The sequence below is a fragment of the Haliaeetus leucocephalus genome, unplaced genomic scaffold (genome assembly GCF_000737465.1).
Source record: "Haliaeetus leucocephalus isolate CR32 unplaced genomic scaffold, Haliaeetus_leucocephalus-4.0 Scaffold395, whole genome shotgun sequence".
Classification (NCBI taxonomy): domain Eukaryota; kingdom Metazoa; phylum Chordata; class Aves; order Accipitriformes; family Accipitridae; genus Haliaeetus; species Haliaeetus leucocephalus.
In genome coordinates, this window is record NW_010972831.1 from 245,263 (window position 1) to 257,672 (window position 12,410).

The window sequence follows — 12,410 nt, forward strand, 5'->3', positions numbered from 1 at the left end:
CTTCCCAAAACCTGCATGTGTTCTCTACCCTGCTTTGCAAGAAAGTCATGTAGTAAAGCATGTCAAATAAAAAGATCTGAATCACACAGCTCTGTGTAAGTGTTCTATAGGGTAAAAATCTTTCCTCCCAAAACAAACGGGGAAACGGCAGCTTCTAACTTTGATGCTAAAAATACCATTAGAGCAAACTCCAGTGTGTGCCATTTCCTCTGGGTGGCACAGAAAGAGAACCTGGTTCCCATGCAAACAAACTTAGAAACAAGCATAAAAAAGGGAGGATCAGATACTTACAGTGCAAGCTCTCTTCCACAATTGCAGTGAGGCCGATGATTATGTCTCTCTGGAGCCCTCTTTCAGAATACAAATGAGCCAAAACCCACAGTGTCAAACATTGGAAACCCCTTCAGAACTTGGGCTGACCAGCTCAAGCCAGGGTTTATCTGTTGCTGGCCAGCTGCACTGCAGCAAGTAAAACCAAATCACCTCCAGGCGTTGCATCCCCTTGTTTCAAGGGAGTAGCCAACACAGAAAACTGTCTCCTTTAAGAGTTCTTTCTCACAGGCTTTGTAGCAAGGCTAGGACTAACTACTGGGCCATACAATAGTCTGTCCTATGTTAACATAAAAAACAGGTCCTAATGAATAAATAACAGAAATGCAACTTTGCTAGCACAAGTCCCCTCTCTCCAGATGTGAGCAGCTGCTTCCCCAATATCCTTTTATTTTTACGTGCTGGCAGCCACACGGCTGTGTCACAGGCAGACCTCTGTGTACTTGGGAGGCCAGAGAACAGCCTGATCTCCAGCCAGCTGAGAAAGTGATTCATTTTCAAACATCTGCTCAAGCCTAATTTTTTTCTGTAACAATCTTTAAAAAATAAACCCTCTACAACCCAAAATCACTTAGTCCCCTCCGCTTGCTGCCAACACAGGCCCTTGGGTTTGGAAAACCAGCCATACCGCAGGCTGACCTTGCTGCAGATCAGGGACTCAAGGAAGAAAATCAGTCTGACCTCTTGCAAACCCGCCAAAGCCCTGCTCAGCATCATATTCTCAAACTGCCATAGGCACAGGCGGACCAACAGCATGGCACAGCCCCTTCCACTGGTCTAAGCATAGACTGGTACTTGTGGCTCTGCAACAATGCCAAAGGCTAAGTCACTCCAAAGCCCCCTGACAGCTCTTTGCAAGTCCAAACTTGCACCACTATGTCTGCTCATTTTCTTTTAGTCCAGACTGGAAGTGGTTGCAATTAACTTTTATAGTTCAGAAGCAGCAACTGGGTCCAGAACACTTGGCAGAAAAAAAAAAAAATCTGCTTGCAATCCAAAAGCTGCTCTCACTGAGTGCTAAGGAGCTCTATACTCACATTACAGAAAAGGAAGAGGGAAGAAAAATGGTGTTGTGATGGCAATGCAAACTGCAGGTGGGAAACAGCACAGGAAATTTTGAAATAGATAAAAAAACCACCTCAGTGTCCAAGGCTGACATGTTTCAGACTATGCAAAAGCAAAAGTATGAGCAGTTTAGTGGGCATAGAGGCAGAGAAGGAAGAACAGTAAAATAAGCAGGTAAAGGTTAATATACTAGAGACAAGTACGTAGAACTCGCTTGGCTTTGTGGATAAGAAACCAAAAAAACCACACCAGCACTTCTCAAGTCTCCTGTGCAGACAGGAAAGCAGATGCAGCAAACCTCAGTGTCTCAGCAGCACCCATCTGATGTACGGAGCGGGGCTCACCACAGTGATATCCTATCCTCTCGGGCACTGCTACTGAACAACAACCTGCAGGCAGCCTCCACTGGAGAGCCAAAAGCTGCTCGGGAAACCCTGGCCTTTCAACCCTCCCTTGATGCACATCCAGACCTGGAGCCCCTTCCTGAACCTGCAGGAAAATCTGAGTGACCCTCCCCAAATTTCAGCCAACTCACCACTGACTCAACTGGAGTTGCCCATGGCAGCAAAGACGGTGACAATGTCCTTTGCTCGCTTGTTTGCCCACATGTTGCCTGTCCTACTTCCACCAGCCTCCACTGTCTCAGAGTCAGCTCTTTGGACTCAACTCTCCTTTTGTGGCAGAGTGCTACTGCGGCAGCAAGTGCTGGTCTTGGGCAGCCAGGCCACGGATGCTCACTAGATGGCAATAACTACCAAAGCAGAGAGACTCCAGAGTCCTGGACAGGACCGATTCTGCCAGGACAAGCTCAGGGCAGTATCAGGAATCCCATGTGGCCATGGCAAACATGGGGAAGACTGTCTGAGGGGTGCCTCCATGCACCAAGGGAGTCATTTTTACTATGTTGGCTTCTCCTCCAAAACACTGCTGTTGAAATCGGCACATGCTATAAGAAAATCAGAAGGTTGGATGAAGGCTCAAAGGACAAACAGGCACAATGCTGCAAACCTGCAGCCAGATCCTTGGTGGACAGAGCGCCCTTCAGCTGGAAAGTCCACGTGTACCACCGCTGTATAGGCTAGTATCCATTATTGCTAGAAGATCTGCAAAATCAGCCTGGACGCAAGAGGCAGGGATGCCTTACAGACTTCCCTCAATCTCCCCTGTTCAATCCAAACCTCTTAATTCACTCTTGCTCCCCAACCCCTGCTGTGGAGCTCATTTGTTCCTGCTTTTGATAAAGTGTGAAACAAAGGAGAAGCCTTGCAGACAGGGCACATACCCTAACAACCTCAGCTAAGATGTAGCAGTTTCAGAAGATAGATGACTTTCAAAAGTTGCATTTTCAAAACACAGCAACAGAGTTGTGAGGACGAGAGACAGAGAGGGCACCCTTACACTCACATCTGCCTTCCACACCTTCCACGTGCACAGAGACAACAAATCATTTCTGAGCATCCTGAAGATAAAGCTTAGAGATAATTTGTGGTGTATGATAAAGAAAGCAGAGACTTGGATTCACTCTGTGACTTATTCTCTACCATTCCAGTTCCTTTCTTTTGAGAATAGGCTGGAACACAGCTACCTGCTGCCAATCATTTACTGCTTTCTTGTCCTGACATCAAACAAGGCAGTGTTTCTCTTATTTTAAATGAAAACACATGGCTGCTAGACAAAATTAGGCTGACCCAACAAAAGAAACCTTTATTACAGAATCTGACATCTAACAAGGGAGGAACTCTCAGCTCCTCAGTTTCAAAGTTAAATCTCACCTCTGACACAAGATTCCCTTAAGAACCTCCAAGAAATCAACAGTATTTCCCACTAAAAGAACTTGTGAAGGACAAGGAGTCAGTTCCACCTGTATTTGAAGCAGGGTCAAAGTGCTGCTGTATAACTCAAATTTGAACATCCCCAAGCTCAAGATCTGAGGCTGGGGGCCCTTCCCTTACCTAACTTCCACATGAACAGAAACAGCTTGCCTGCAAGACATCCCTGCCTAGTTTTATAGATACTAATGAGGGCTTTTTTTGAAAGAAAAAAAAAAATAGCGGAGGTGACTACGGAGTCAGAGGTAGTAAGATCAATCAGCAGACAACTGTCACACTACAGAATTAGTACAAGGACAGACAACGACCACCAATTGTTCTTTCGGATCTCTGGAAATTTGTCCCCAGAAAGAACAGAACAAATAAAATTAAGCTGAGGAAAAAATTGAGTCAAATCTTTATCTTCTATAGTTCTGACAGGGTGAATTATAGATATAGCGCAAGAAGAAAGTTTATGAAGGGAACGTGCGGTAGAAAGCAAAAGCTAATAAAATCACAGAATCAATTTCTTGCAAAAACTAAATCCCACTATAAGTTATCTTCTCTCCCTACTCTCTCCTGTTTCTTGAAGGCCCTCAGGTTACTTCTTCACAGATGTTATCTGATCCTGCTTTAAAATGCTCCAGTGATGAGGTTTCTATTGATCTCCCTACAAAGCTATCCCAAAACCTAAAAGACTCAAAACTGGACTCTTCCTCCCAACCCACAATGTCCAGACAAACACAGCCCTAACTCTTCCTCCCAGGTCCAAATGGCATTTGGCCCCCAGCCACCTTAGGAGGTGTGTAGGACCCTACATGCCCCAGGGCTGGGTTTGAGAACACACAGTACCTTGTACCAGCGACCGCCCCATCGTTCTTCCCCAGGGGTTCATCCAGCTCCACACCACACCACTCTCCTTTGGCAAAATCCGTCTCTCCCACGTAGCGCACAACTCCTGTCTTTGTCCCACCAACCTGTTGGAGATAAGATGCAGAGGGTTAGAGACAGTAGCACTGGCGCTGCAACCAGAGGACTGAAGCTGGAACAGTTATGGGGGCAGGCGGGGGGAAGATATGAGTATTTTCTGTTTCAGATCTAATGAAACCAGAACAGATAGTTTTCGTACCAAGTTCTCCTAGCACTAAAGGTGTCTCTCCAATACCTACAAGTGAGTTGACTTTTGGACCTGGCTGCCTGGAAAATGTCAGAACAAATATAACGAAAACATATTTCAAGGTGTTGACTAATTGCACAAGGTTACTTGTGAGGCCATGAAGGAGTTTAAGCCCTCTAAGCACACTTATACCTACCTTCCATAAAGAATCAAGATCTGCACTAACAGGGTTTTAGTACTGTGCAGTTTCAGCTGGCAGTTCTCAGCAATACTGGGACAGGACATCAAAAGGACAAGCTGAGCCAGGAAGGCACTCATCACTCTTCAGCTTGTCCCCACGCAGGGTTTGCTTGGACATAGCAAACAGCCCTCCCAGCAAATCTCTCAAAATAGAGGTGTTTTGTACAGGAAAAAAACCTCCGCTTTTATCTACACATCCTACATCAATTCACAGCACTAGCGTGGTGCATGGGAAAGGGTCTCATCTTACTGCTAGGCTTCCACTAGCACAGATTTTTTCCCTCCACAGAGAAATAAGAATAAATCACACCATTTGCTCCCATGTATACACTTAAAGCTTTCAGTGTGCTGAGTAGACTCTAGGAGAACATAAGTCAGGAATGTATGAAGCTGTGTTTTGATCACTGCTATGAGAACACTGAGCAGCAGCTGCCTCTGCCTTTGCACTGGAAGCCCCTACAGGTTTGCCAAGATACTTGTGCTGAGAAAAGACAGACAGAAAAGTGGGAGGGTTCTTCTAAAGATTTGTACTTCAAGGAATCAGCATATGATTTAAACCTTTTTTAGCCTATCTCTGCTAAAGCCTAGGTTCAAGGAAGAAAGCTTAAAAATGTTTAAAATTAAATTTGCAGCTTTATCTTGAATGACTGGTGGTTATTAATTTGCTTAATATTAAATTGTACATAAACAAGTATCAACAGAGTAATATTCTCCTACAGGAAACAGTGATAGTCAAATACAGAAATCTCCAGATTCTGTATTCCAGGGTAGGGATGTTACAGATTTACCAATTCTGAATCACTAAAAATTCTGAAAACTGCTTATGCAAAGGAGAAAGAGTTTTCCCAGCCTAAAAATAACTGCACCTGAATGGACTGGAGAACACAGCTCTGAAGTCTGGGTCCTACCTCAAGTCCTGGGAAGCTGCGCTGCAGCACGCAGCTTGAGTTAGTCTTCTGTAATTTCTCTCACTAGGAATTCAAAGTGCTGCTTATGGAAAAACCTTTGTTGATGTTGTTCTCTTTGCTATAGGAAGGAAGAAAATATTTGCCAGCAGGAAAAGTATCACAAGAAAGCCTTCTGTACACTGCATCCAGGAGTAAAAAGATGATTCAATTTCAGTCTTAGGTACTTGGCAAGTTACAGATTTGAACAGCTGCAGAAAAATTCTTTACCTATCACTCACAGTCAAACAGCAGCCCCCTTTTTGATTTATTTGAGTTTATACAGATTGAGCCTCTTAATATTAATGCAATGATTTAATGCCATTCTAATACATTTCTTTAGCTGCAAGTTGAACTCAATATAGGTATAATTCATCTTAGTGTCATTTATAGGAACTTACCATTGCTGGTAAGCTCTCTCAATTTTATTTTTATTGAGTTTTAATTACAGATATTGAGCCACATTTCCTTTACCAAGCCACATGATCCCGACCCCACAGACCCTCATGTAAACACCTTAAAAACCTGATGAGCTCCCCCCATCAGCGTGACTCTTACCACGCTATTCCAGGGCATCTACTAGAGGGCTACACTCCTCCGTCCACACGAGCAATAGGACCACTCAATTACTTCTCCATATATATTACTTACTTTGAGAAAGCTGTTTCCGAACAGGAGAGAAAATAACTAGACCTATTGACTTAGTACATACATTATCTAATTATGCCAATACCAAAACTGCACAGTAAGAGAGCAGATCACATTCCTGCCTGAAAGCCATACATTGATGAAGACACAAAGCGCAGATCAGGTCTAACGCTCCCCCAAAAAGTGATTCTCTGCTTCCAAAGCAATGTATTTTATTTTCTCTTTCAAGCATTAATTATTCTGCCATCTTTTCTACAAAATACACCCTCACCATACAGTATTATCTTCTTCCCCAAGCCAGAATGGACACGTGTGTCCTCTGACAGCCTGGGCTCCCCACATCCCAACAGGGCTGGCAATAAAGTCAGAAGCCAGCATCAGGCTGTCACACTCACATGCCAGCACTCAACCCACTTTTTGAACTTCCCATCTTTTGGCAGGCACACGGAAACTCTTACGCATGTAGCGCCTAGAAAATTCATCCGACTCAGACATACAGATGTATTCAGCCCTGATAACCTGCTAATGATGCTAAAATAAATAATGTGGTTTGGAAAAAGCCAGTATCAGTCGTATCAGTGCACGGAACAGCCTCATCAAAACGGAAGTGTTTGTTTCTATCAGACCCTTCAATAAATGAAAGGTATCACCTTGGAAAGAGAATAAAAGGCAGCTTCTGAAAGTCAGGGAAGGTAGCAATTGCACAGCAGAATTCACGGTAGCTCATAGCTGCCCTTTCTGCCCATGCCTACCTTTGATACCATGCTTCACAACCCAGGCATGAAAGACAGCCTAGCATGGATGGCTCCTACTGCACTAACACGACTGCCATCATCACACTAGAGACCAGAGAATTTCCATCCCATGAACATCTCAGCCTGCCATTAGCATCAGTGCCACCCTGAGTCATGAGTTTCTCTACAGAAATCTTGTCTGCGCCTCTCAGCCTGGCACATTAATCAGAGCCACAATCACACCTTCAACTTGCCAAGTGTCCAGAGTTAAGCAAAGACAAACTGGACAGGGCAACACATCTCTTTGCTAAAGCACGAGAGAGCACAGAGTTCACAAGGCTGCCAGCAGGCTCAGCTACACCCCAGCAGTTCAGACATGCCATGGCTTTTATACCTGACAAGTTTCATTCAAAAATGAACAAAACTACCAAGGCTTTTCTGAGAAGCCTTTAATAGTTACCTTACTAAAGCTATTACCGAGATTATTCATGTCCAAGAAAATAGGACTTTACCAAGTGTAAAGTGTTATTGGTTTTAGTTATAGTTGGTTTTGGAAAAAAAAAACCCAAAAACAAAAACAAAAAAACAAACAGCAGCTAAAAATAGCTTTCCTGAAGCTCCAAAAACCAGAAACAATATTGACATAGCAATATAGGATTTTTTGTTTCGGAGTGTATTTTGACCAGCGTCAACATTCCAAGTTTCTCTGCTTCAGGTAAAACCACTTACGATTAACTTTAAACAAGCTCATGGTGGGCCACCATCTCCAGCTGGATTCAAGCAGCATCAGAGCCACACATCTGATCTCTTGGAAAGTTCAACTCCAGACTAAAGTTCTCTGCCTCAGCTCTGATGCCTTTTTCATGCCTTTGACTAAAGACCACCTTCCTGACCTGGCATTTTCTCAACAAAAGATCTCCAATAGTCTCAAGAGACAGTCTTGGGCTTGACCTTCACAGCAAAATGATGTCGGGAATGTTTAACAGGTCTGTGTCCCAACTGGTGAGTCAGAAAAGCAACATGCCCTCACAGAAGGACATCCACATACCTTCCCTGCTAACTGTAGTATCACTGACATCATGTTTTACTATGGTTTTCTCATCAAAATGACAAAATTGGATCCAGACCAGTATCCCAGGGCTGAAAAGACAATGAAGCTAATCCTTCCAGACGCTGTCTTCATCAGAGCTTCTAATATATCATTTAAACAATTTACCAAATTAGCACCAGGCCATATCTCAATCTGGCTGCTGCAAGCCAGACTCCCTTCCAGCCTGCATTTGCTCTTTTCCCCTTATATCCTCCCTGCTCACCCCACAGCAGTTTCTTGCTCTCAGCAAGAACCTCTTAACAGTCATCCACAACCCAGGGCCTGTGGGCAACACATTGCTTGCAATACACTCCAGTAATGATGTATTGGGTTTGCATGGCAAGGTTTTGGTAGCAGGGGGGCTGCAGGCTTCTGTGAGAAACTGCTAGAAGCTTCCCCTGTGTCTGACAGAGCCAATGCCAGCCAGCTCCAAGGCAGACCCACCACTGGCCAAGGCCGAGCCCATCAGCGACAGTGGTAGTGCCTCTGGGATAACAGATTTAAGAAGGGAAAAAAAGTTGCTGCAGAACAGAACTGCAGCTGGAGAGAGGAATGAGAACATGTGAGAGAAACAACCCTGCAGACCCCCAGGTCAGTGCAGAAGGAGGGGAGGAGGTGCTCCAGGCCCTGGAGCAGAGATTCCCCTGCAGCCTGTGGTGAAGACCATGGTGAGGCAGGCTGTCCCCCTGCAGTCCATGGAGGTCCACAGTGGAGCAGATCTCCACCTGCAGCCCGGGGAGGAGCCCACACGAGAGCAGGTAGATACCCGAAGGAGGCTGTGACCCCGTGGGAAGCCCGCGCTGGAGCAGGCTCCTGGCAGGACCTGTGGCCCCGTGGAGAGAGAAGCCCACGCTGGAGCAGGTTTTCTGGCAGGACTTGTGACCCCGCAGGGGACCCAGACTGGAGCAGTCTGTGCCTGAAGGACTGCAGCCCATGGAAGGGACCCACGCTGGAGCAGTTTGTGAAGGACTGCAGCCTGTGGGAAGGACTCACGTTGGAGAAGTTCATGGAGGACTGTCTCTTGTGGGAGGGACCCCACGCTGGAGAGGGGAAGAATGATGAGTCCTGCCCCTGAGGAGGAAGGAGTGGCAGAGACAACGTGTGATGAACTGCGCACAACCCCATTCCCCGTGCCCCTGCGCTGCTGGGGGCGCGAAGGGAGAGAAAATCAGGAGTGGAGTTGAGCCCGGGAAGGAGGGAAGGGTGGCAGAAAGGTGTTTTAAGATTTGGTTTTATTTCTCATTATCCTACTCTGATTTGATTGGTAATAAATTAATCTCCCCAAGTCAAGTCTGTTTTGCCTGTGGTGGTAATTGGTGAATGATCTCTCCCTGTCCTTCTCTCGACCCATGAGCTGTTTGTTATATTTTCTCTCCCCTGTCCAGCTGAGGAGGGGAGTAACAGAGTGGCTGTGTGGTGTCATGGTTTAACACCAGTCAGCAACTAAGCACCATGGAGCTGCTTGCTCACTCCCCCCACCCAGGGGGATGGGGAAAAGAATCAAAAAAAAAGTAAGACTCATAGGCTGAGGTAAGGACAATTTAATAGGACAAAGGAAGAAAATATAATAATGATAATAGTAATAACAGAGTGATAACAATAATAATAATAATAAAAGGATTGGAATATACAAAGCAAGTGATGCATGATGTAATGGCTCACCACTCGCTGACCAATGCTCAGTTAGTTCTCAAGTAGCAACCCACCCCCCTGGCCAACTGCCCCCAGTTTATATATATACTGAGCATAATGTCCCATGGTATGGAATACCCCTTTGGCCAGTTTGGGTCAGCTGTCCCGGCTGTGTCCCCTCCCAACCTCCTTTCTGGCTGGGCATGAGAAGCTGAAAAATCCTTGACTTAGTCTAAACACTACTTAGCAACAACTGAAAACATCAGTGTGTTATCAACATTCTTCTCACACTAAATCCAAAACATAACACTATACCAGCTAATAGAAAGAAAATTAACTCCATCCCAGCCAAAACCAGGACAGGTGGGCACCTGGCATCCAGCCAGGGTCAACCCACCACAACTGCTCAGAGAGAAAAGAAAACTAAAATTGTGTCATTCAGGCCAACAGGGACTGTTCCCCACCATGTCATGCATGGTTCAGGGGTCAGTAATGGCTGTAGACACCTGCTTCAGCATATCCCCAGGCAGAAGCCACAGAGATGATGCTGTGCTCTCTGCTTAAAATTCTAATTTACCCATCTAAATTTATTTTCTCAGCTGCTTTCCAAAGCATTCCCACAAGACAGGGCTGCTGTCCAGAGGGTCAAGGTGGGAACAGTAAATGCCCAAGTACAGCAAACTGACATGCCTCCTCTGCAGGGTCCCGTGTCTCATGATGGTTCCTGGCAGAGCTGTGAAACTCTCCTACTGCTCGCCTGTGGGAAGAGAAAGGAAGGGCACAGTGGGGAAAGGGCAGACACAGGACACTTTCTTTACTCTGAGGACCTTCAACTACTTTTAACGTGCAGCACATAAGCTTAGTCTACACTGTTATTGGATGATACTGACAAGAATTCGGAGCTCACCTTTATTGGACAAGTGCTGCTTGCTCCAGTTTGAGCTGTAGCTGCAGGCTGTATCCAGTGCATAAACTGAAGCAGCCATCCTTTCCCTTGGGGAAAAAAAAGGTTCTTTTGCCCCCTACACTCATCCACCCAGACAAGGAGCCTATTTCCAGCCAAGCTGAGAGAGGTAGAAGCTGTGTTTTCCCATGACACATAATTTAGCTCTTCCAAGCACTGATGGCAGAAGATCACTGTACAAGACTTGATTTACAGAGGGTGTTTTTTGCAGCAGCCTGGGGCTGTGGGTCCAGCCATTACAGATCACATGAAATAATGATCTGTAAGTACAAGGGGGTAAACGTACATACCTATGGGAAATTGGCATGCCATCACTTACTGGGGCTGTGTCCCAGCTGACAGCCAGGGACAGTGTTCAGCAAGCTGATGGTAAGGTGGAGATCTGGCTTGTGGTCAGGTTTGTCTGTAAATACAACTTACTCCAGGTGGCATCTGACCAGATACTCACTATGTCATCTGTGAATGCCAGACCTGGCTTTTAGGGTAAGGGGAGAAATAGACAGCCAGGAATTACAGGTTAGTCCTCCCTATGTGAAGTTAGAAGAATTTTTATATTTTCTTTTAATCCAACCACTTATCTTTGTGCATTTCCAGCCCCACAGCACAAGTCAGCAAGGCACAGGAATGAGTCTGACAGCACTGCTGATGCAAGACACTTGTGCACATTTATCTTTCAGGCACCAGTGAGAAAATAATGTCCTAGGGATGTGGTGTAAGAGGTAAGCCTAGAATTACAGCATCCCCTCCTGAGGCTGTCTCCAATACAAAGTCCGCCCACGTTAATAATACGGTTTGCTCCACCACAGGCCACTTACAACTCCTATTTAATGACAGATATTGCAAACAGAAGACAAGCACTGGCCAATGCATCAGCCTAAATGAATGGTTAGGAGTGTGTGTGCATGCACAAAAAGCCTGAAAGGGTTCATGTGGCAGCAGGGCAGGGCGGTTGCTTTGGGCTATCTATTTCCTCTTAGTTTCATTGCAGTGACAGGGAACACTTGCTCCTGTGACAACAGCAGTCACGCTGTACTCCACACCACACAAGGGCAAAAATCTTACATGGTGAGAAAAGAGCTTGGACTAGGAGACCTAGATGTTTTCCTGTCTCTTGAATTCTACAAACAACTGGAAGACTGCACTTCCCACTGCCCATCATAAAACCTCCACAGGGATGGAGATCCATCTTTCCCACGCCCCCGTACAAGGTCTTGGGCTCTGCTGTACTGCTATGCTCTCCAGTCATGACACAGCAATTGCTCGTCTCCTTATGGACCGAGCTGAAAGCAGGCTAAAAACATAAATACTAAAAACATCTTCCCTGAAAATACTGCCTTGGTAGAACTACAGAATAGAACCCTGCTTTTTTTTTACTGCCTGGTTTGCAATAAGGAAATAAGTCTTGTGATTGTCTGTAAAGCCTGTACAGGAGCACTGCTGCACCTCTAAGACCCCAGCAAGCTGGAAGAGGTCTGACAGTTAACCAGAAAAATAAAGAGCACAAATCCTTCCTTCGTAACACCTCACGTGTCTTCACAGCAGCAAGGCTTCAGTCTCAGGCACTGAAATAGCTCAAAGCAAGCTGGCAGCAGCAGAGCAAGTAGGTGTCTCTGCCCAAGGAGAAGGGCTTAGGCTGCAATTCTTGCTGGGAAGCTTCTACTGGAAATTATTTTTCACTCTAGTGGTTAAAGGCTTCCTGCAGCTTCAGGCTGGCAGAGCAGGGTTGGGGTGGGGGGCAGGCAGGGGGGATGCTAAAGAAAAGGACAGGAGTAGTTTATTCATGAGAATTTTCTGTCATTTGCCAGGAGCCAGAGGTTGCAACACACCGCAGGCAAAAA

At 45.6% G+C, this 12,410-nt stretch overlaps 1 protein-coding gene across 1 annotated transcript in view; it reads right to left on the reverse strand.

The window, feature by feature from the left end:
* CLIP2 (CAP-GLY domain containing linker protein 2) overlaps window positions 1-12,410 on the reverse strand; it is a 61,116-nt gene that overhangs the window by 22,570 nt on the left and 26,136 nt on the right. Inside the window, exon 3 of the mRNA XM_010573895.1 lies at window positions 4,056-4,180. Coding sequence (XP_010572197.1) covers window positions 4,056-4,180 — 125 coding nt within the window. The remainder of the gene's footprint in view (window positions 1-4,055; window positions 4,181-12,410) is intronic.